Source organism: Lepidochelys kempii, chromosome 12, assembly GCF_965140285.1.
Source record: "Lepidochelys kempii isolate rLepKem1 chromosome 12, rLepKem1.hap1, whole genome shotgun sequence".
NCBI lineage: Eukaryota > Metazoa > Chordata > Testudines > Cheloniidae > Lepidochelys > Lepidochelys kempii.
In genome coordinates this window covers 24,507,417-24,533,510 of record NC_136391.1, presented here as the reverse complement: position 1 = coordinate 24,533,510, position 26,094 = coordinate 24,507,417, and the positions used below count along the sequence as shown (strand labels likewise).

General features: G+C 37.8%; 1 protein-coding gene across 4 annotated transcripts in view; it reads left to right on the top strand.

The window, feature by feature from the left end:
- Positions 1-26,094, top strand: part of PEPD (peptidase D) — a 220,505-nt gene that overhangs the window by 174,214 nt on the left and 20,197 nt on the right. For all 4 annotated transcript variants that reach the window (XM_073307882.1, XM_073307881.1, XM_073307880.1 and 1 more), the window contains one exon: positions 15,026-15,210. In XM_073307882.1, coding sequence (XP_073163983.1) covers positions 15,026-15,210 — 185 coding nt within the window. The remainder of the gene's footprint in view (positions 1-15,025; positions 15,211-26,094) is intronic.

Genomic DNA, 26,094 nt, shown 5'->3' with positions numbered 1-26,094 from the left:
TGAGTACTCTCAAATAGGTGGTTTCTGCCTCCAAAACTAATGAAGATATATGCATGTTTAAATGGATATTTATAATTATTATTGCGGACGATACCAAGCTGGGAGGGGTTGCAAGTGCTTTGGAGGATAGGATTAAAATTCAAAATGATCCGGACAAATTGGAGAAATGGTCTGAAGTAAATGGGATTAAATTCAGTAAGGATAAATGCAAAGTACTCCACTTAGGAAGGAACAGTCAGTTGCACACATACAAAATGGGAAATGACTGCCTAGGAAGGAGTACTGCGAAAAGGAATATGGGGTTCATAGTGGACCACAAACTAAATATGAGTAAACACTATAACACTGTCGCAAAAAAAGCGAACATAATTCTGGAATGTATTAGCAGGAGTGTTGTAAGCAAGACACAAGAAGTAATTCTTCCACTCTGATTAGGCCTCAACTGGAATATTGTGTCCAGTTCTGAGCACCACAATTCAGGAAGGAGGTGGAAAAATTGGAGAGAGTCCAGAGAAGAGCAACAAAAATAACTAAAGGTCTAGAAAACATGACCTATGAGGGAAGATTGAAAAAATTGAGTTTATTTAGTGTGGAAAAGAAAAGACTGAGGACATGATAACAGTTTTCAAGTACATAAAAGTTTGTTACAAGGAGGAGGAAGAAAAATTGTTTTTCTTAACCTCTGAAGATAGGACAAGAAGCAATGGGCTTAAATTGCAGCAAGGAAGGTTTAGGTTGGACATTAAGAAAACCACCCTGACAGTTAGGAAGTTTAAGCACTGGAATAAATTGCCTAGGGAGGCTGTGGAATCTCCAGCTTGGGAGATTTTTAAGGGCAGGTTAGACAAACACCTGTCAGGAATGGTCTAGATAATTAGTCCTGCCACAGTGCAGGGGGGCTGGACTAGATGACCTCTCAAGGTCCTTCCAGTTCTATGATTCATTGTTTGGTTAGGCCCAGTTTTAGCAAGGTGCTTACACAAGCGTGGGACCGCTGAGTTCAGTGATTCGTGTGGTTAAATGTCAGCACATGCTTATATACCTTGATGAATCAGGGCATTAGTGTGGATCCCATACAAATATCCATAGCTTTTGCAGCCGCTTTCTTGGATTTGTAAACTAGTTTTACTATACGTTGGGGTTTTTTTAGGATAGGGGTTAGACTCTCTACATTTCAGCAACCAGTAAAACTCTTCATCAAAAATTGGAGGGAGTTATTAAATAGTGAGGTCTGCATTCTCTTTGCCCTCACCCATTAACTTAAAATATTCAGAGAATTCTTGTAAATAATTATGATCTCACAACAGGACTGGTCTTCTGACACCATTTTGAAATCCCAGTTTAATGAAGAGATATGAATATAAGGAAAATATGACCTGTGTATACAAATAAAAATGTTACCCATTAGTAATGAAAACAAGAAAACTGTGTAGACAGCATGGTCTGTTGCTTAGTGCCAAGGGACTATAGTTGTGTTTCTCTAGCACTGATTTGCTATGTAACCTGTTGCAGGCCACTTCACCTCTCTGTGCTTCAGTTTTTCTGTGTAAGAGATGGGTTCATACTTACCCAGCTTTGAAAAGCCCTTTACCATCCTCATGTGAATACTGTTACATAAGGCTAGTAATGTTCCAGTAATAGCCCACCCCACAGTAGCAAGACTGCTGAAAACTGTGGTATTTGGGCAATTACTGTAAAATAGTCCAGGGGTTCTCAAACTTCATTGCACCACAACTCCCTTCTGACAACAAAAATTACTACATGACCCCAGGAGGGAGGACCAAAGCCTGAGCCTGCCTCAGCCCTGCTGCCCCGGGTGTGAGGGCCAAAGCCCAAGGGCTTCAGCCCAAGGTGGAGGGCCTGTAACCTGAGCCACACCAGTTAAGGCTGAAGCCCTCAGGCTTTGGCTCTGAGCGATGGGGCTTGGGCTTCAGTCCTAGGCCCCAGCAATCTAACGCCAGCTCTGGCAACCTCATTAAAACGGGGTTGTGACCCACTGTTTGAGAACCGCTGGAATGGTCTATTTTATAAGGTTATAACAAATGATAGTGTTGCTATGCCACCACCATTGTTTCAGGTGACTTATAAAGGTATTTACCGGGTCATTATAATGAGTATTTAGAAGACATCAATAAATACACATATACAAGCTAAATCCTAATTCTTGAGGACATAGTGCTGGTGACATTACATCTTTTAAATGTATTATTGCTTTAGACACCAGGTTGATAGATGGAAACTTTTTATTTCCTTTATTCAAACTTAGGTCCTTGAAACTACTTGGAATTAATGTTCTAGATAATAAGAGATTTACAGTGCACCTTCCATTGTTCTCCTGTTTAAGTTAAATACTCTACGATCCTTAATTTGTAGGCCCTACATCTATTCTTTACAGTGAGATACAGTCACATTCCAAGCTTTATTTTTAAATTTATGGACATTTTCAAAAATGACTACTCTGTTTTGTTCAGTCGCTCTCTAGTTCTTGATTTCATTTTCCCAGGTATACATCATATTATATGAAGAGAATTAAACACCTCTTTCAGTAAGGTCTATTATTCTAAATTCCTCTTTCTCTAGTCAACTGTTCACAAGCAACAGCTAAGGCCAACTTGGCAACCATTCAATTCCCTATCTGTACATTTATATGATTTAACAAGCTTGTATCTCAAGTCCCCACTGAACTGAAATTGCAGTCAGACATTATTTGGGCAGCTGGGCATATTTGTTGATTGATGTTGTTTGTTTCAATAAAATATGCAAAATTGTTCCAGATATGCACAAAAGTTGTTCACCAAGCCAGCTTATATCCAATGTGAAAGCTATTCTCCTTAATGACATCACATTTACAGAGCTACATATAGGAGTCTCATGGCCACAGAACTTTCAAAGTTGGCATTGGCATTTAGGGGTGTGGGCATATCCCTTGAGCCCTCCATTCTCCTTTCCAAAAGAGTTAACCCCATGTCTCCTCTACCTCTCCAGATGGAGTTGGCAGAATCCCCTCCTGAGAAGGTCAGACTTTCCTATGATGAACAATGTTGGGAAATGTAGTCAAGGAAAAGTTCTTCTCACTCCAAGCACCTCAGATAATGATGGACACGGATGTCGCTGGTATAGTGTGGAGCATAATTAGTAAACTTGACTGTTGATAGCCTTTCAGAGTTGAGGCTCCACGTAAATTTTCTAGTGCTGAGGACCCCTCGGGCTGGTTCTCAGTCATGGACAATATGGTTGTCCTGTAATACCTCAACCGAGTGGGCACATGGTCACTTGTCATATCAAAAAGCAATTAATCCATGGGAACAGTGAGTCCAAAACAAAGAAACCCCATCTGGCAGATGATGACCTGAGTTGAGGGGGTAGATTATTGAGTGGACGTTCAAACCCTCAGTGGCATCTTTACTGACTGAGGTCATCCAAATGTGGACTTGCATGTTAGAACTCAGAGCCAGTGTCTGAGGTTTTGCTCAAGAGTTAGCAGGGGCCTGCAACTTGTAGCATTGTCATTTTTCATTTGTGCTGGAGAAATACCCAAAGGCTTGAGTTAGGATTGGGGTCTCAATGTGCTAGGTGCTGTACCACACATAGGAAAGCACAGTACCTTCCCTTAAGAGTTTATAGTCTAATTTCAGACATCTTCTTTTATGTTACAGGGGAACATGCTCCTTGAAATTTCAATTAGGTGCTAAATAGGTCCTTTGATCCTACGTGAACTCACTCACTATACCACCTCTTGTGGAAAGTTTTTTTCTTGATGGCCACAACCTTGACTATTGGGATCTATAAGTTACTGACTGTTATGGGGTCAGGTCACCCTTTAACACCTTGTATAGGGAGAAGGTGATATTTAGGCCTCATCCAAAATTTTCACCTAAATCAATGCATATCGCTGCCTGTATTTTCCCCAAAGCCCTATAGCTGTCCTGGGAAGATGAGCTACATGTCCTGGATATCAAGAGAGTAGTCAGTCCCTACTTAGAAATAAACCTTTTAGATGGTCCAATACAATGTTTATGATCTTTGGAGAAAATTGGGCCACTTCAGCTCACATCCTACCTGAAAGGATAAGGCTGTACATTGTCTTATGAGATGGCAGATATTTCAGGGCTGAGGCAAAGGGTGGCAACTTCAGTGGCATGTATCTGTAAAGTGCCCTTATCTGAAAAGTGTAGAGCTCAGTTTGCATCTTCACAAATCAGTCAGTGTCACATCAAGAACTGATTTTGGTTTCGGGAGAGCAGTTCTGCCTGTTGAACAGTGACTGAAGAAGTCAGCCCTCTTCTTGACAGGAAGGTTACAGCTAGCTAGTCTCCTGCATTTGGGTTCTTATAGTCAATTTCATTTATGAGAACAAATTACCAAAACAACTCCTGTACTCTGAACATATTGCCTCTAACGGAGCCACACTGATTATAAATGATTCAGAATTCAAGACCTAAAGCTTTTGGAGGCTGAGAAGAACTGAGTAATGGCTATACAGGCTGTAGTCTTGATTCCCTTGGAAAATAGAATGTAAGGTTTGAGTGATGTGCATCCTTGAAAAGGATTTGTGGCTGAGCGGTAGGCACACAACTCTGTGGAGGACGTATGTTCAGAGAACAAAAGCTACAGTGCTGAGTAACACCTCTTGTATACAAATAAAATGTAGAGAATGCTTTTTATACAAAAATCAACTTGAAAAATTCAAAGGTGCCATTTTTTTTCTGCTCTGTTTTTGCTACTTAAGTATGTTCCAAAAGGAACAAAATGGAGAAGATTGTTGGGTTTAGATAGTATAAGATCTGGGCATGAAAAAATCCAAATAATGTTAAGAACCGGTTAAAGGCACTAATAGCTACAGATTTGACATAGGATAATGTACTATTGATGACTTGTTCTCCATGTTATTAAATTGAGCGCACATGCTGTCAGGAATGTATGCAAATTCAGAAATTGTAAGGTCACAGATTACTTATTAAACACTTATTTGGAAGCATGATAGTTCCATATCTCACAAGAGCTCAGGTTTATTTCTGTATATTACAGTTCCTTATGCTGTTTTATAATGTCATTAATCCTATGTGTTCTACTAGAAAGGAAAAAAACTTAAACACATGAAGAATATCATTGTAACAATCCTATTAAAAAAGAACTATGATCTCATTCATAAATGCTGTTGACTACAAGATAAACTTACTAAAATATGACAGGTTTCAGAGTAGCAGCCGTGTTAGTCTGTATTCGCAAAAAGAAAAGGAGTACTTGTGGCACCTTAGAGACTAACAAATGTATTTGAGCATAAGCTTTCGTGAGCTACAGCTCACTTCATGCATCCGATGAAGTGAGCTGTAGCTCACAAAAGCTTATGCTCAGATACATTTGTTAGTCTCTAAGGTGCCACAAGTACTCCTTTTCTTTTTATTAAAATATGTTTCTCTCAATCAGAGATTCAGTACGTGGTTTTTCCATTTAAAATTCATTTATTTTTATTTTGTGTAGTCCACATTTTTATTGAGTTATAAGTGCATATTAGCTGTCAGTTGTGCTTTTTAAGGACAAACGTTTCTTTTAATTGTTTTTTTTTAAAGAATTAATACAGTTTTATCATGCTCTAAATTGGACTTTTTGACAGCAGCATTGCAGAGAGGGACTGGGGAAGACATGAGGTTATTTCATGTTTGTTTATTAATTTCTATCTTTCCTACTTGTATTACGGAATTATTTCTGTCCAGGTTTTCTTCTTTTCATGCAAACTACTGCAAGTCATTTTTACTCTTCTGAGATATCTAAAGCGTGGCAGTATTTCTTAGGCATAGAACATTTATAACTTAAGTTGAGGATTTCATATTGATTCCCTTGAAGAATAAGTGTTTTCAGAGTGTTACAACTAGTCCTTGATATTTAATGAATCCCAACAGATAACATGGCAATATACTTTTCCCTTTCAATTAAGAATGTGCTCTTGTGTTAAAAACAGTTGAAAAGAATCTAACCCTTGTTCATATATAATGTTGCAGCAATTAATAGTCCATTCTCTATTGAATTATGCCTATAGTATTTTCCTGCTGATAGGATACCATTATTTCTTTGTTCATAAACTAGATGCACTCTGTTTAAGTGTTAGTTATGTGTGCGTGACCCAGAAAAGGTATTGTGGCTTGCCATTGTAACTTAAATCAGAATTCATCAACATAAATTGTTCGCTAAAGGCGGCATGGCCATCCCCAAAGGGGGTTAGAAAGTGGGAGGCAGACAAAGTTCTAATATTGAACAGCAAGCGACATTAATTGATAAATTGAAAATTTACAACTTTTTAAAAATTGTTACACAAGTCTATGAACTAATGCGTGTGAATCCTATTGTGTTGGGGTGAGAGTCACTGTTAACCATACAGACTAACTACCCAGAGTTAGCATTAGCTAACAGTAGGAGATGAAAGAAAAGGGCATTATTCTCTGTCAAATTCTGCAAATCTTTCAGTCCCTCAAAGCAAGAAACAATCCGTTGTAATGTATGATCATCTTTTTTTCCCTAGATGCAAGATTTCAGACTGAGAGTCTCTCACTATGAACCCCACTGGGAGCTGTTCTTTTCAGATGTAGGCTAACACACAGCAGTTGACCCATGCAGAGTGACCACTGCAACATTAGAGAGGCAAAAATAACAGAGTATTCCCAAACGTATGAAACAAGGCACTTCTGAGAGAAGGCTGCCATTGTGTCCCTGAACTCTCTCCATGTGGCTTAGGTATTGTAGAGATCTCAGACCAGTTGGAATTGCAGCATATGCAAGACCTACAGTAGATGCATTGCAGTAATACAAGAACAAACGTGCAGCCTTAGACCCAAATTCTGCAAAGATTTATTCATGTGCTTAACTTTAAGCATGTGAGTATTCCCATAAACTTCAGTGGCACTATTCGCATGTGTGAAAGGACATGGGGTTGAATTTACATTGTTGCTTACGTTCTCAGCATTTCATAGAATGCTAAATTCATAGAATTTCTCTTTATTTAATATAGTTTTATGTTTCTATTATTAAATTTGAGAAATAACTTCCCCATTACACCTTACTGGCTATAGCTGTGACACTGCAAATACAAGTTTTGGATACTGTCATTGTGGGGGAATTGACTTTTTGTTCACATGGTGTCTGATCTGCAGTACTTTACTTCCAATCCAATATTCAAGGGATTGCTATGTGTTGCCCATAGTAATTTTCATTGATGTGTGAGGTACATGAGTCCTTCAGACTTGATACCACATCAAGGTAGCTCTTAGAGAACCAACCTACCAGAAACAGAAGATTATGTCTGGACAAGGTTAAAAATTGCCCTGAGTATTATCTGAGCTAAGTTTTCTCTAACCTTCAAAGTTTGAGTTTCCCAACTAAAACTAAACCCTGAAGTGCTGCTACTCTTACCCCAAATATGTGCATCTTTGAAGATCTTGTGTTGAAACTGACCAGGCATGATACATTCTGCTGTGCTTCACTGCAGCTTGTTTCAAAAATTGCATCTTTTCAGGCTTCCTAATAAAATGTTGTTTAAAAAGAACCCACAGGTGTGCAGTATCCATTCAGCTGACTTAAGCTACTGTGCTTTAAGAAAAATGTCATCCTAGTTTAGAATTATCTTGGTGGATTGACACACATTAAAAATCATCAAAATATAGGGCTTATAATGGAAGAAGTAACTGACCGTTATGTACATGTAGCAACAAACTATTGATTACCGGTGCAAAATAGGGCCCAAGTTTCAAACTTGGGTGCCTAAAGATAGGCACCTGAATATGTAGTACATTTAGGTAAGTTGTAAGTAATCATGCACCCACTATGCAAAATTGAGATCAGGATACAGTTTCCCCACATTTTGGGTTGCTGGCGGCAAAATTTCCCCAAAGTTCAAAGGTTTGTGGATTTGAGCTATGACTTTGGGCCCATTTCTGGTCATCAAGAACCCAAACGTAGTTGTAGATTTTAGTTCCCTTACATCTTACTTTGGTTTGTTTTTAGAAGATAGAGATTCTTGTTAGCAGTTACCTGCCATTTTTTGTCACAGCTACATAGTGAAGGCTAAGAAACATGCTCAGCAAACTAGTTTATTCAGCCACTTCAACAGGACAATGCTATTTATAATAAAGATTATTGTTAAATTACACCTTTTTTGTTGATGTTCAGGGGACATTTGCCAGGCCAGGTTCTTTGGGAACCAAATCTAGAAAACTGAAAACAAATTATTTGCTGTCTGATCTGTTGTGCAAAGGGAAGCTTTGAAAGTTTGAAATGTAGCAATTTTTTCAACAAAACAAAAAGAGAAGAAAGCATCATCTTTCTTATTAAACATTATTTAAAATGTATTTGCTTAGCATTTTAGGAAGCTTTTGTTTTATGTCTGCTATGTTTGTTACGTGTCTAGCCAATTTTAACATGTTCCTGTGGTTCACTGGCTGAGACAGGGATTGCATAGTTCGTCTGCATTTTAGTGGCACTACCAGGGGATGTCGGACCTTTTGCCCTTGTTTGTAGACACTCCGAAATTAAATATAACCTAACCTTAACACAGTTTTGGGAGAAATTTAGTATAACCTTGCACAGTATTTTTTTTTTTTTACAAGTATTGTGACATCTGTACTGGCAGATCACTGCTAAATCACTTGTGGTTTAATCATTGTCACAATTATAACCACAAAATACCCTAACTAGCAGCAAAAAAATTGCTGTGTGCGACCTTTTGAGAACAGTCTCCAAACAGAAGTGACTAAGTACCAAGCAGTAATCCCAAGTTATTTTTGTATTTTTTGTTCTATATTCCAGTACAATTTCTAATAAAACTTTAGTAAATAACCTCAGATTACTTGGATGAAAAGATAACTGGGATAGCAGTAGTTTCTGAACAACTATAAAACCTTTTCTTAATGTGATATTCTTGTAAATTGCTTATTTAAGTTAAATAACGAGGATTATCCTGCCTTTTAAGAATGTCAGTTACAAAGTTACAGTACATCTAATAAAATTAAAAGATTTGTGTCTAATTCTCAACTTCACTGAACTCATTTTTCTCTTTTCTGTATCACCAAAATCATCTAGGCTCCAAATGAACATCCAGAGAGAGTGAGTGAGAGCAGTGGTTTTGTATGATGTTTTAAGTCTTTAAAAGTTAAATTTTAAGAAAATATTACAAAGTAGTTTGGCAGTTTAGGGGTTGGTGGGAAAATAACCTAAAAGGTAAAAACAAGAGGTGTCTTTTTTTTCTGTCATACCATTAGAGGAGTATCTAGGCATAGTATCTGATAATTTCAGATTATTGCTGGAAATTATATAACTATATCTATATAGCTATATCTTTGTCTCTGTATAACTATAGATGTGGCTCTGGTTTTTTTAAATATAATAATGCCAAATGTATTGATTGTGCCATTTTTAAGCATATTATACCATATACCATATACAACAGAAGTGTAAAATAATGGTACTTTTAGCATAGTAGCTTTCTCTATAGGTTAAGAACCACTGATGTTAGATTTTTTGCTATTTAATCCATGGACTGTCACATTCCATTATCTGAATTGCCCAACAGCCTGGTCGTTGTATATTTCAGAATGTATATTTAAAGCTCTTTAATATTTACATTGCATATGTCACTGTAAAAGGTGATTTTTATCCTGGCCTCTTGCCCAAAAACATGCTGAATGGCAACTAACCAATCAAAACTTACTGAGCCTTGGTAACTGGACTTTAGTGAGAAGCTCAGTCACTGGTTCACTGACCTGTATTACACAGTATCTCATTTGGCAGTGAATTAAGAATAGAGCAGACACATCATCAGCAGATTTTCCTGAGTGCAGACTTCTCTTGGTACTAACTTCCAAAGTCCAAGGACGCTCCAATCTAGCTTTCTAAACCTGATCTGTCAGTGTGGTATAACCAGCTTATAAATTGGCTTAAAGATGATAATTGAACTAACCTTTCTACATTTAAAAAAAACCCATAACATTTTGGCAATCATGATAAACTTCTCATAACTGATAGAGAAAGAACCTGAATAATACAAACCTTGAAATATTTCACAGGGTGATTGGGGATGCAGGACAAATACAAAATGATATTAAAGCACAATCAACTGTTATGATTACATTTGCAATAAACATGTAAATAATGCTTTTTCAGCAGGAACAAGATAGATAGATGCATCTTTGTTTTTATACTCCCTTTGGTCTCATCCAGATTGTTAAGTGATACTGCTCTAATGTAAAAAGAGGTTACTGACAAGATTCTGCTCTCAGCTGTCCAGGGTGAACCTTGGCTACAATATTTCTTTTTCTTTTCCCCTTCCATGTTCCCGTTGCCAACATGTGTCAGGAGAGCAGAGCATCAAAACTGGAGACACTGATAAAAGCCATGCGTTCCAGATGCACTTTCTAATTAATTTAGGATCTTGCTGGGGGTCTGGTCAGCTAAAGCCAGATTTGTATGTGCCATTGTATTATAAAGAAACATAATTCTATTTTGGTGGTTCAGTTATAACAGCAGTCCTTGACAATTTCACTCAACACAATTTTAGGATTAAAATTAAACTTTTAGTGTATGTTTTTATATTTATTGTATACTATATTAAAAACACAAAATTTGCATACAAATTTCTATCTCTCCTGCTTGTTAGTTTGCAACCTTCTTTCTTGAATAGACTGTATGCTCAAAATTTTTAAATATTTGTCAGATTACTCTGAAATACTTGTTTCTCATAGTAAAATTAATATTTTTGAGGCTCTATTAAGGTTACCAGTTAGGGAAGGTTTGATGAAAAGCTTATAACTGGAAAAGCTCTGTTAATTTGCTGTTTTAAAAAAAACCTATGTTTGCACCATATTAACCAAGCTTATCTCCAGCATGACAATCAGTTCATACCTAGCAAGACGATGACTCCAGCATTTTTTACTCCAAGAGCAGTAAGTTCATTCCACTTAGTTCAATATCTCCAGTTGGCTCAGAATTGCTAGTGTTTGTCCTTACCACACGAATAATGCATGATCACGTTCTACTGTGCAGTAGGTTAACAAAGATCTTAACATTTTCCTGTCTCCCCAGAGAATATACATTTAACCAGATAAAATGATCTGCAGGTGAAATATTTTAGTATTTAGAATTAGAACCATTTGAACTCGTAGCAAACAAGGCAGCTGAGTTGTTCAAAATACAAACACCCTTTTAAGACAACCACATAAAACGAAACATAAAGACAAACAGTGCAATAGCAAATATAGCTGCCTGTGCACTTCACGTCCTTTGTTTATTTTTTCATTTAAAAATCTTCGTTGTATTTTAATACTTACATTACAGGCCTGCTTGCAAAATGATACATGAATCATTTAAAAGGGTCTCTTAGGCAGTACTTAATTTCCCTATAGCCAGTGCTTTGCCAGTGCTATTTACAGCTACAAGAGTGCGATTCAGAGAATTGGAGCTGAAGTGATTCTCTCCTATGACTCAACTAATAAACTTTGTCGGAACACTAAAGAAGATTTCATGTTTGGTCTTTTTTGACTCTCACCTCTGAATATTGTAATAGGCTAAAGCCTCAGAGTTCCCATCCAACTTTAACTTTTCTGAACTCAAGGATAATTCAGAACTGGAGCTTTGGTTCTGATACATTTCTATTTGCATGACTAGATATGAGGAACACTCAATACTAGGAAACCAGGGGGGAGAGGATGCACAGAATGTTCTGGAGAAACAATTATAATTCCTTCTCAACTAAAAGAGAGAATCCAAAATTGTTCTCAGCAGTGGGTGCAAATGCTCAGCTAGGACTTGCAGCTAAAAATAATCAGTAAAACACCTTTTAATTAGAGCATTATAATGGTTCACTTTCTCAAACTGTATTGCCTACTAAGGATGAATATTTTTGAAGATTTAATTTACGGTTGGAAAATGTCTCCTAATGCCTTTTGTTAGCTGTAGAGCTTTCTGTGTGATTTTCTAAGTGTTGTTTTTACTCATGTGGATGCTTCTCCCCATCACAAAAATGCACCCATCATTTGGTGTAATTGATTCCATGTGCTAAATAAAGGCAAAGGGATGTTGTGAGTCAGGACTGAGGTGCATTATATTCTGCAAGGTTATGTAAGGAAGCTTGCACCTTACCTGTTTACGCTCAGCACCCTTTTTCTCTAATACTCTACAAATACCAAATGCTATTAGTGCTTGGAGAGGCCTCATTTTAATTTCATTGAAACAAGTTATTCAGAGCTTTCCACTTTATACACTGACCAAATGCTGACCTCAGTTACACCACTGCAACTGCATCGAATATGGTCCCAAATGAAATGTCCAGGATTGTGTATTAGCAATGTAGAGAAAGTAGAACTGATGACACAAAAATCCATATTCTGTATCTCAAGGCAGATTGTTATTGCTACTCAAGTTCTTCTCCATGCAGATTTTTTCTAATAGCAAAGGTTTGATTTTAAATTTGCAGAGTTTAGTCTAAGTTAAAGATCTCCAAAAGAACCAATCAGCAAACTTGTAGTCACAGTTGTGCCAGAATATTTAAGTGAAAGTACAATGTCTTTGCATTCCTAATGTTAACCGAGGTTTATTTTATTTTCTATTTGTTTAAAAGCTGCTTTTCTACCATTTTTTGCATATCTACTAGGTTCTTAATCTATTTCTGCTAACAATATTGTGCAAATAACACCAAAACTCACCAAATGTCAAGAAACCTAAATGGGTGCTCCATAAAGTGAAGTTACATATGTAACATAGTTATAGTTCGATGATGCAGAATTACAAGAAGTGAAATTTATCTAGAGCTTGAGGGGGGTGAGGTGCCTATTCTTTCTTTGATACACAGGTATAATTAGATCCATGTTTAAAATCTCATTTTAGTTCTACTTCACAAATATTCATGTGTGGAAACAGAGATTTAAGTGACTTTTCACACATATCCGTGCTTCTTGTGTGGCCGGTGCACAGCCTCACCAGGAGCGCTTGTACCAATTTAATTGCCAGTGTAGAGCATTGTGGAACAGCTTCTGAAAGGCTGCAACAATCAATGTAAGCAACACTGTGTCTACATTGACACTCTGTCAGCCTACTAGCTACATCGACCTAAGCGCTACACCTCTTGCAAAGGTGGAATTAAGTCGGTGAAGTGGGCGAGTTACATTGATGGGAGCTTTGTTTTAGTGTAGATACTTAGAGTTATGTTGGCATAAGCTGCCTTACATCGACCTAACTCTGTAGTATAGACCAGGGCTTAGTCCTAACCTAAAAAGCAGACACAGAAGAGAGATTTTCAAAGGGCCTTAGGCTCCCAGTTCCCACTGAAAGTCCATGGGATCTAACTCTCATTTGTACCTTTGAAAATCTTCCATAGCATGCTTCTCTTGAACCAAACAAAGGAACACATGAAATACCAAAGACTCAAACATCTTAAGAATTCTGTATGTCCAGAACTCACCAGAAAGGTTCATCACTAGTCCTCTAAGCTCAGACTGGTACAGAGGGAGACAGGAAGTCAGAGATATGTGGGAACAGTGATGTTTACCACATAGAAGTTGAGTACAGGAACCATATAATCCTAAGTCTACAACGTAAGAAGAAAAACAGACATGTCTGTATAGTAAATTACTGTATCAAGACTGTATTGATGCAATTTAACATATAATAGGTGTGGAATCTGTTATGAAGTAGCTGTGGAATAATACCAGACAAACTTAGAGAGTTGAATATTAGTGTAACCAGTGTTCAAATGTATGCAACACTTGAAGAAAGAGTGTAAAAGTCTAACGATGTGGGACTAATCCGACAGCTGAAATAAATGAATCTGCGTGTCATCTAACTTGACCCTATGATCAATTGAGCAGTTCCTGTTAGTGGAAACTCTTTGAGATGTGTTGGTTCATGTTTGGATAGTTTGCAGTGCTAAACGGATCTGATGATTTTAGACATACAGTGCTGCTCATCCTGCTCCTGACCTTTATTCCAAAGACACGTGACAAGTACGAATTTTATTTGAGCCCTGCTATGGGAGTGAAGTATTTCTCACTTTGCAACTTTATTACATTTAGCAGAAATTCCTTCTGTAATTATGACATGACATTAATGTTCACAGGAACTCAAAGCTGGATGTTCCACTGGGTAAAACAAATGGTAGTTGAAGTGGGGAGGGTGGACATAAAAATTGCTGATTTTTCTATAGTCATGCCAAATTTGAACAAGGAAAATACTCGTTACTGTACTTTAGCCCTAGTTACCTTAGTTCTCCGACTGTAATTGTTAATGATGACTCAAATCCTTGGTGAACTAATCAAAATAGTATACTATGTTACCAACAGTGGAAAAGACCCCTTCAGCAGTTTTAGTCAAATTATACTGTATAATACACACAAATAATAGGTATGTAATGTGTCCTGATACTCTACTTATAGGCTACCAGCAGTATGTTGTAATGGTCCTTTAGCATATGTAGTGGAGGACTTGACTTTTACACAGCCCATTTGCTGGGGGAAAGAACGAGGGAGTCATTAATTTCTGGAGAGTGTTTTTGCCAGAAAGACACAGGCTATAAATCTGATATATTCACAGAAAAGTGACATACATTTCAAATGTTCTAACCAGTATGCTCACCATGAGAGAATTGATTATACTGTAAATATAATTAAGTTAATATTTTATGCTCTGCTTTTCAAATAACTGGCTATGGTTTTACCCATTGATGGTCTTTCTAAAAACTCGTGAGTATATTAATGTTTGCACAGACATGAGCAAACACATACAATTTAGCAAAAAGTCTTATTCAAATCCCGGTTATATTTCATTAGGTGTTAACCATCTTGTTAACCTTCTAACGTTGCACACCCATGTTAGCTGTTTGTTTCAATTTGAAATGTTTTCCTGCTAATATGGATACTCTGCTTACTTCCTTTTTTTTTTTTTTTTTAAAAGAAGTGAAGGGGCTAGGTATATTTCTTTTGGTTTTTTTCTGTTTTATTTAAAAATATCTAGAAATAGTTAACTCAGCTGCTTTTTTCTGCTCTCTAAGGGGTCGCCTGGCCTGATATGCACCGTCTGGCAGACAGAGTCCATCTGGAAGAGCTGATTAAAATTGGCATCCTGAAAGGCAATGTAGATGACATGGTGAAGGTTCATCTGGGTGCAATATTTATGCCACACGGACTTGGACATCTACTTGGAATTGATGTGCATGATGTTGGAGGCTACCCAGAGGTTAGTGCTAGCTGTTTTGCAGATTAACCCTTCTGACTTGAGTAGGCATTTCTTTTAGTTTCACAGTCAGTAGCGTCTTCTCTGGGTAGGAATTGATATGCACTGAAGTTTTTCTTTGCTGGTGTGGTATTTCATGTGGTTTTCCTGAAATTAAATGATGATTTCATCAACACATGAAATGCTCCTGTGAAATGCCTACTCCTGCTGGCCTGCAGGGATTCTTAGCGTTCCTAAAGCTGTTCCTGTGAATAAGGTGCAAGAGTGTGTTTTATTTTCAGTTGGTCCATTTGTTGCATCTGTTTATTCAGCAGTAGCCTCATGATCAGCAGTGTGCTCATGCAGAAGCATGTGTTCCCTGCCTCAAAGAGTTTATGATCTACAAAGACCACACCGGAAAAAAAAATGTAAGGATGGAGGGAAAGGATTGCAACTTTGATGCAAGGTGATCAGGGTAACGGTTGGCACACAGCTTGGTAGAGCCATCATTTTACATGTATGTGTATTATATGTTAAAAATTTAGTTTGCAGGAGCGCATTTGTTAGTGGAGAAAAGGAAGAAATTGTTGGAGTAAGGGAAGGGAGTGGGGACAGAGAAACTGCATGGGAGGGAGGTGGAAATGGTGGTGGAGGGAGTAAAAGCAATGGACAGAGTTAGGTTGACAAGGTGGGAGAGGTCATATCTTTTATTTGACCAACTTCTGTTAGTGAGAGCATTAGGTTGGGCAGCTGGGGTGCAGCCATTGTAGAAGAGGTGTATGATAAAAATGTGACTAACACCCAATGGCAACACAGCGGTGAGACCTATTAAGACCTCTGATTTTTCCACTGCAAAATTAAAAATATACTCTGAAGCCATAGTCAACCTGGGTCTTGTGAAATCCCATAAAATACAATATCCCTGTTTCCCTTCATTTCCAACAATAATTGCTAGTACCTCTGTTTACCAGCCAGCACCTCTGTTGTTCTCTGAACAATTTTAGAGGGATTGATGCGAATATGCAACATTTCAAACAAAATGTTTTTTTGCCTATGAGTATGCTCAGTATCAATACTCCCAGCCTTGACACATGCTTCAAAAAACATTTCCCTCCGAGGAAATGCCATTGTAAAGTGTACATTTATTCTGAACCTGCACGGTGCAAAGTTCCTCCTGTGAGAAGCTGAGTGTCTTCCAGTCTGAATGGTGTGGGAGGTTACAAGAGCTCACCCTCCTGCAGCAAGGCCCTGAAGGGACTGATGACAAACTCATGCCAGAGTAGGTACAGATATGCCTGATACATGCACTCACTGTGGAAAAATAAAACACACACCTGCGAGGAGCACACACCTTGCCAATACATAATGCACATCCCTGCAGTTCTTTCATGGGGATTTTTAGAGGAAAGATACTTTGCCAAAAGGAGAAACCTCTCTTGAAGGGAGGAGGGAGATACGGTCCCTCCCAGACACCTGCCCATGGGTTTTTCCGTGGCTGCCCATCTTCCTACATTGAAGTCTAGTTCCAATGAATCATTAGCTTATTCTTCCAACTTGGGTCACCATATATTCATTGGCTGTAGTGTGTCACTCAGTGTATTGGTCAGCAGTAGGCATAGAAAGAACCGGACTGCTAGGTCTCTCCACAACCCTTTGCAATCTTTTCAAACCTAAGAGCGTGACTGTTGTGTCTGTACTACACAAGCTGCAAAAGGAGAGTCTCCTGAGGCAGGCTGGTTGCTATTAAAATGTTTTTCTCTATCCTTTTAATACTAATTTTAAACAAAACTGTGTGGCTCCTACATTTTTCCCTCTTTGGTTCAATTTTAAAATACATATTTTTCTGAAAAAAGAGTTTAAAGTTGAATGCGGTTTGTTAAAGTGAGGGTCAGCTTGAGTGGATTCTTGCATCAATTCTTAGTCCCACAACTGCTGCTACTGCATAATAATTGATTTAGGCTATATAGGAGAAGAACGTAAGGCTCTGGTGTGAGTGTACATACATTCCCTATGCAGAAAGAATTACTTTCTCCAGGCACTATTTGATCTTTACATGTAACCATATTCTGGCCACTTAGAAAACTTTTCAGTGCACTGAAAAGTTTTCTTTCTCAAGTACAAGCACGATATGCAACTACTTTTGTTCTTAAAAGATTGGTGACAAATGTCTTAAAGCCTGACTAAAACAGTAATGAAGAATAATAACCGAAATAACCAGGATGAAGTATACAGGGATAATTAAACAACTACATAATGATGTAACGTGTATGTCGATGTGAAGTCTGATTAAGGCCTGGTCTATGTAAGGAAATTAGGTCAATATAACTTCATTGCTCACTGATGTGAAAAATCCACACCCCGGAAGACACAATTAAATCAACTTAACCCCCTGTGTAGGCAGTGCTAGGTTGACAGGCAAATTCTCGCGTTGACCTTGCTACTGCCTCTCAAGGAGGTGGAGTATCTATGCCAATGGGAGAACACCTTCTATCGGTGTAGGTCAGTGGTTCTCAAACTTTTGTACTGGTGACCCCTTTCACATAGCAAGCCTCTGAGAGTGCGACCCCCCACTTATGAATTAAAAACACTTTTAAATATATTTAACACCATTATAAATGCTGGAGGCAAAGCGGGGTTTAGGGTGGAGACTGGCAGCTCACAGCCCCCCATGTAATAACCTCGCAACCCCCTGAGGGGTCCCAACCCCCAGTTTGAGAACCCCTGGTGTAGGTCGTGTCTTTACAGAAGTGCTACAGTAGCGCAGCTTTAGTGATACAGCTACACTGCTGCAGCATTTTAAGTGTCGACAAGCCCTAATATAGAAGAGTGACTAATACACTTTTCAGAGCATTAAAAACATTATTTCCTAGAATTAGAAGAACTATTTTTGTGTATTAAATGCATACTCTGAGTGCTATGTGAATTTGACAGTAGTTATGATTTCCCCCAAAATTAATATGATGGTTCATGAATAGCGTCTGAAAGAAGAGACTCTATAATTCTACTACCCAACAATGAGACATTCGCAACAGTCTAAAAAAACAAACTGTAACTGCCAAGGGGTTTGGCTGATACAATAATAAATAAAACTAGTTGAAATATTTTCAGAAAGATTTTTCTCTGTTTTGTATTTTTTGAGTATCACAAGATTTTAAGAAAAAAGTGTTTTCAATAATGTATCATACAAATGTATGTGTTCTGCTTCACATTTTTGTAAGATTTCCATCTTTTACATGGTCTCTGGGCCCCTTCATATGAGGATGAATGGGACTGGAAAAAGGAGTGCGAATTGGCTCCCACCTGCACCAAATGTTAGGAGCCCGGAACCTCCACTTCTCCAGCTTCTTTAAGGGATGCTTTCTTCTAGTCAGCTACAGAAGCTTTTTAGGCATGATATTAATACATTTAGGAATATGTTTGTGTTGTGGGGGTGTTCATTTATGTACCATGATCTTATTGGTTGAACAGTTGTGAATTGGATGTTTCTTTTTTAAAAGCTACGTTTCACAGTTATGATTTAAATACTGACGGAGATGTAATTTGAACGCTGTGTTAGATTTCTCTCCAACAAACCACAGGGTTTCACATTATCTCAGTTATGCCATGTAATGACAGCTGTTTGGGGATTGCATTTTTTAAGGAGAAGGAAGAAATCATACATAAACATTTGAACCTATGTTTTATTTTAAACATCACGGTATACAGATGTTCCCCAGGTTACGCAAGACCTGACTTACGCAAATTTGCACTTACGGAAAAAGTTCCGTAAACTAGAAATGGGGGGGGGGGGAGTCTTCTTTTCTTTTCTTTTTTTTGTGTAACGTTTGGGGATACGTTTCCGACTTACGCAAAATTTGAGTTACGCAAGGCTTTCCAGAACGGAATGGAACAATTGAGTAAGTCGGGGAGCGTCTGTACTTAATGATTGACATAAAATTACAGTAATGTCAGTGTACTGGAATGGGCTTTTCAGCTTGAATTTGATGAAAAAGAAACAAAAATTAAATTGAACCCTTGGCTGTGTGCAAAGCTTCATCGCTAACTTATATGGCACAGATAATTAGTGGCCCTTTGCCCTCTGTCCATGCTGTTCTCTCACCTCATGTTGGCATTGAACTCACATAGCAGGAGTGACTTGGCAGACTCAAGGGAGATCTGTTAGTGGACTCCAGAATTTAAGAGCCCAGTCAACGCACAGTCAACCTATGGAACTTGTTGCCAGGGAATGTTGTGAAGGCCAAAACTATAACTGGGTTCAAAAAAGAATTAATAAGTTCATGGAGGATAGGTCCATCAATTGCTATTAGCCAAGATGGTCAGGGACACAACCTAATGCTCTGGGTGTCATAAGCTTCTAACAGAAGCTGGGAGTCGACAGTAGAGGATGGATCACTTAGTATTTGCCCTGTTCTGTTTATTCCCTTTGAAGCACGTGGCATTGGCCACCATTGGAAGACAGGATGCTGGGCTAGATAGACCATTGGTCTGACCCAGGATGGCCATTCTTATGCTTCATATACTTATGCTCATACTTAACTTTTACGCATGTGAGTTGTTTTGACTTTAATCATGTGAGTACTGAAACTACTTCTACTTATAGTTTAATGTTTGTATAAGCTTTTGTAGGCCCAAGAGCCAAGTAAGTTTTAGGACAGGTGAGAGGAATCAGTGAAGTAGGATATCTCCTGCACTTTTAAAATTAACTACAGGATATACATTTTGTAAGGCCAGAGCCTCACATACAGAGGGAAAACCCATAATTGTTTTTCAATTAGATGTAAAGCAACAGATCCTTCTGATCCATCACAGACCTTTCTTCATTACAAATCTGTAGTTGTCCCAGCTATGCCAGAAGAAAGACAAGATGCAATGGATGTGATTTAATTAGACTGCAACTTAATTCGCTTAAAATATCTGGGAATAACCGGCAATAAACTGTTAGCGAGCAGGTCATCATTAGTTTCTTAATTGTTTCCCCCCTACTTGGAAGAACTGCTCTCAGCACTCTTACATCCCAACCTGGTCCCAGCCAGCCTGTTTCTGGGCCCCCTCATATGAGGATGAATGAGGCTGGAAAAAGGAGGGGGAATTGGCTCCCACCTGCACCAGATGTTAGGAGCCCCAAACCCCCACTTCTTCAGCTTCTTTAAGGGATGCGTTCTTCTAAATCTTCTTCTAATCCATTTTATCTGAGAACCATATCCCCTCTGTGAGAAGTACCCCTCCACTAGACATCTTTCACAAGGAGTTCCCCCACCACCTGATCCAGCCACTTCCTGTTCCTCCCTGCTCTGTCCAGGTAGATTCTGCTCACCACCTCCATTTGCAGAAGGGACCCCACATAAGGACAAACAACCCCTTTGCTTCCAACCAGCTGGACAAGGACATCCCCACATTTTGTGGTGAGCTAGTTTCTACAAATACTCATTTAGCATACAGAGTTGCTTTCTTTTCCCTTATGTGTTTCAGGAAAGGAGTTGTTTATATACATAAATCAAAATTAACAAATGTTCGTTCTCTTGTGTATTGTACAATCTATTTTAAGGGCTATATATTCAAATTCTGACTAATCTGTGTCGGCAGTTTTGCAAATACAGTCAGTTGTGGGTGCATAGGAATTTAGGGATAAGATTTCAAATAAATTAAGCTCTCTGTTGCATGTTTGTAAAATAAGTCTAATTGTATGCTGAATTTATGAACAAATACTGAAGTTGAATATAGATTGAGTGCATGTAGTCATGTAATTTCATTCTCAAATTACACATGCATTTGCATGCCTAACCACTCTAAAAATCTGACCCTAGACCCTATCCAGCTTCCTGATTTCTGTGTGCAAAGGTTTGTATCTACAGTTGGTCTGGAAAAAGGATAAACAATGAGGTGGCAAAGTTTGCAGATGATACAAAATTACTTGGGATAGTTAAGTCCAAAGCTGACTGTGAAGAGTTGCAAAGAAATCTCACAAAACTGGGCTACTGGGCAACAAAATGGCAGATGAAATTCAGTGTTGATAAATGAGAAGTAGTGTACAGTGGAAAACATAATCCCAACTATACATACAAAATGATGGGGGCTACATTAGCTGTTACCACTCAAGAAAGCGATCTTGGAGCCATTGTGGATAGTTCTATGAAAACATCCGTTCAGTGTGCAGCAGCAATCAAAAAAGCTAACAGAATGTTATGAACCATTAGGAAAGGGACAGAAAATATCATGATGTCACTATATAAATCATGGTACACCCACACCTTGAATACTGTATACAGATCTGAACAGCCCATCTCAAAAAAGATATATTAGAATTGGAAAAAGTACAGAGAAAGGCAACAAAACTGGGGTATGGAGGGGTATGGAGCAGCTTCCATATAAGAAGAGATTAAAAAGATTAGAACTGTTCATTTTAGGGCATGTCTACACTTACTGGTAGATTGGCACTGCTGCAATCAATGCAGCGACTGTCGATTTAGCAGGTCTGGTGAAGACCCACAAAATCGATGAGAGAGCACTCTCCCATCTATTTGTGTACTCCATCTCCCTGAGAAGCGTAAGGGAAGTTGATGGGAGATGCTGTCCTGTCGACATAGCGCAGTGTAGCCACCGTGGTAAGTGGATCTAAGTACGTCGACTTCAGTTACATTATTCGCGTAACTTAGATCAATTTACTGCGGTAGTATAGACTAGCCCTTAGAAAAGAGGCTGCTAAGGTGGGCGATATGATAGAGACTTATAAAATCATGAATGGTGTTGAGAAAGTGAATAAGGAAGTGCTATTTACTCCTTCACATAACATAAGAAGCGGAGGTCATCCAATGAAATTCAGAGGCAACAAGTTTAAAACAAAAATAAGGAAGTACTTCTTCATGCTATGTACAGTCAACCTGTGGAACTCTTTGCCAGGGGATGTTGTGAAGACCAAAAATGTAACTGGGTTCCAAAAAGAATTAGATAAATTCTTGGAGGATAGGTCCAGCAAGATGGTCAGGGATGCAATCCCATGCTCCGTGTCCCTATATCTCTGACTGCCAGAATCTGGGACTGAATGACAGGGGATAGATCACTCAGTAATTGCTCTATTCTATTTGTTCCATCTGAAGAATCTGGCACTGTCCACTGTTGGAAGGAAGGATATTGGGCTAGATGGTCCAGTGCTCTGACCCAGTATGGCTATTCTTATATTATGTTCACATTTCAGATGATTAGATAACTCTTATCTACAAAAGATTGTGTGTGTAAAATTACAGGTCCACAATTAGTTTTGTTTTGAAAATATGACTGTAAAGATGGATTGGGAGTTTGGGGAAGGGAAGGAAACTTTTAAAATTTGGTCTCTTAGACACTTAAACGTCTGTCTCTGTGAATTATATGGAGAGTTTACTACCAGTGTTGTATCAGGAAATCAATGCAAGTAATTCTGCATGCCATCAACCTTTCTACAGTATTTTTCTTAATTAAATTATAAATATACACAGTTGGACACTGTAGCACGAACACACCGCTTATCCATGTTAATTAAAAGAAGAGTCTTGGCTATGTTTCATTTTCTTATGAGGAGACAATACATTTTAAATATATTTTATAGATTGTGAAGTTCTTTTGGTGTGTTTAACATTTACCAAGTAGACTGCTTTTATGAGGAATTTCACAATGCTGTTTGTGTATTTATTACATGCTGTGCACATGCTTGCCGTATCCTGCCCTATTTTCTAATTAGCGAAGAAGCAAGTTACTTGCTTTTGGCTGAGAGAATTTTTGAAAGCATTAAAAATTATTTTAAAAAAGAAAAACTTTCCAAGTGCTTATTATTCAATTATTTTTCAAGTATAAGCAGCAAAGTTTGGAATAACACTGTAAGTTTTTCATTTCCTAATTTCTATCCATAACAAAGTATGCTGTGTTCCAAAAAACTGATTCCAGACATTGTTAGCTTAGATTAGTTATTCATTAGTAGCCAGGTTTTTGCAAAATTGGCAGTAATATTTTTTTTCCAGTAAGCAGCTTTCACATGCAGCATTCAATAAGCACTTCCTTGCCCTTTGACAGCAACACTGCAAAATGTGTGCAAATATCCTATAAAAATAATGTTGTTTTATTCAGAATATATCTATTATCTTTCTTTTGTTGCTTTGTAAAAACTTTTAGTTTTGGAAAACAGTGTTGGTGGTATACAAACTACATTTATGGCCAGATTTTCAAAAGAATTTAACACCCAACAGCTCCCATTTAGGGACCTAAATAAGTGCCCTGATTTTCAGAAGTTCTCTGCAGTGAACCGCTCTCATGGAAAACCTTGTCCTAAATAGCATAATTCTTGATGGGAGCTGCTGGATCCAAAACACTTTTGAAAATCTGGTTGCTTCATTTAGGGCCCTAAATGGCAGTTGAGCAGGCTTGAAAATCTGGGCCCAGTGGTATACACTAAGTACTTCAGAAAATCTGACCCTTAGTCAGAAAAAGCTAACTTCAAAGTATGAAATCTCTATTAGGTTTAGCATCAACCATAGCATTTAATCATGGATACAGTTTTCCCACACACTTTCATTTGTTTTCTGAGTAAATTCTTTGTAAATGAGGATTTGTGGCTGTTCAATTGAAAAATGTTAAACATTTTAAATTGGAAGATGGTTGAAATTTTCTTTTAAATCCCAATTCCTTGTCTCTTGATTCTAGAGATGTTTCAATTTCATGTTATATTAATTGACTGCAAGGCTCTGTAAAATGTTAAGTATATTTTAAGGCTTTCTGCAATAACAAATCAGTTAATTTAAATTGGGTTAACAGCTGTCACTTGGACATCTCAAGTTATAAAAAAAAGTTGTAGAATTTGTCTTTAAACATCTCTGGTTTTAATTGCCTATATTCCTTGTTCCTCGATGTATACATTTACAGTTAGTCATATTAAAACGCATATTGTGTGCTTGCACCCTGCTTACCAAATGATACAGATTGTTCTGTACCAGGTACCTGTCCTCTTTATTATTTTTGTGTCATGGGCAAACTTTATATCAGTAATAAAAATGTTAAAATAGCATAGGGCCAAGAAGTGATCCATGTAGAACGCCACTAACAGCTCACTCATTTGAAGATGATTCCCCTTTGACGATCATTTGTGTAGGGTTAGTTCTGAGTTCATCTTTATCACTATAATAAATTGTGTATCTGGAGTGAAGATAAGGAGGTACTTGCTTCTCTTTCTTTATCTTTTTATTTTAATTCAGCCCCTTTTCAGCAATATACTGCCATGCGGGCCACCTTGGCAATGAGCAGGAAAAGTATTGCCAAGAAGAATGTTTGCAAAGGCTTCCCATAAGGAAAAATCCTATAGACTTTAATGGGGATGAAACCAATCAGGTTCTACAGAAATTAGCCTGAAAAAACCATGGTGTTTAGTACAGAATAGGATCCTTTCTATAAGACTTTTAAAGCCACCTATATAATTTAATAGAGCATTATATCCTAGCTGTGTAATTCTACAGGTGTGGAGAAAAATTATCATTCTCTATCAAGTCCCAAAGGCCTTTTCTGTGAGGGTTTAGTCTAAAGATTTTGGATTTACAGGTTGTAGTAGAAAAACGGTTTTTAACATAAGCAGAACAGGAAAAAAGCTCAGTTCATGATACAATGCAGCCCTTTACCTAACAAGTTATGAAACTTTGACTTCTCAGGGTCTTTACCCCTTCATTTGAATATTAGGAAACTGATTTTGTTTTGTTTCTTTTTAATGAATACACAGTCCAAAAATCTTTACATTTGGGGTTTAGATCTGAATTTTGCTGTGCCAGTCCATCTCTGTTTTTAAACAAGGACTAATATACATATTGGTGAGTGTATTCGGAGCAATTTACTGTATGTACAGATTGTGACTTTTATGTAAAAGACTGTGATAATATAGTTTTCTTTTAAACTATATACAGAAAATAAGATGTAAAAAGTATTACTATGGGGTGTGTTACAGTTTTGTGCCTTTGGGTTTTTGCAAAGGCAATTCCTATCAATATTAATAACAAAAGGCCCTCAAAAGAAAAAGCCCAGAATATCCTACATATGTTCTCTGTCTGTAACAAAAAAGTTATTTAAGTATTAAAACATTGAGTATTAATGTTCTCCTATTCTTTGCGATTATATGGTAGCTGCCAACATGGTGATTTTACCATTCAATATCTGCCATTTACTCTCATTCCTGAGTTGTATTAAATCTGTTGAAATAGAAAAAACATTCAGTATCTTTTAGTACTTTCATAATGGCATCAGGGGAACCTGGTGACATCTGAGAATGGGGAAGCAAAAACGACATGGGAAGTTAAGATCAGAACCAAGTTACAGGAGTAGATTAAAATCCCATTGTACCTGACTCCAAACATGCAGTGCTACTTGTAATAAATCACACATAATTCTGCTTTCTGATTCTCTTCCAGTCATTGCAAGGGAAGTATAGAGTGCAGTTTAAACTTGGTGCAAAGCTTGGTGCCTATGAAAAGAAGAAAAACTTTAAAAATAGCCAAATTACATTGTGGTCTCTGTTGCCCCAGTGTTAACTTTTAGTTGTGTCCCAAAAGCTCTGACACGTACAGTAATTAGATTATCCTACAGAAAAGGAAACTGTGACTCCCAAATACCAGGAGAAGTATATGGTGCTTGAAGTAGGAACTCATCTAACCTGCTGTGAGTTTCAAACTCAGTTAACTAGCAGCTTCTTTTGCTGGCTGGAGTCTGCTAGGGCTGTTGATAAAAACCCAGACAGAATGGTGACTGAAGTTTACTTAATTCACTGAGCAAGAAAACCAAGAATTCAGGGAGAAGGGACCAAGAGACAAATTATATGAAATTCAAGGTTTTATTTTATTGTTCACCATTCAGGACTCTGTTTTTTCTAAAATAAATGAGCTCATTAAACATAGGTGTGCACAAGGG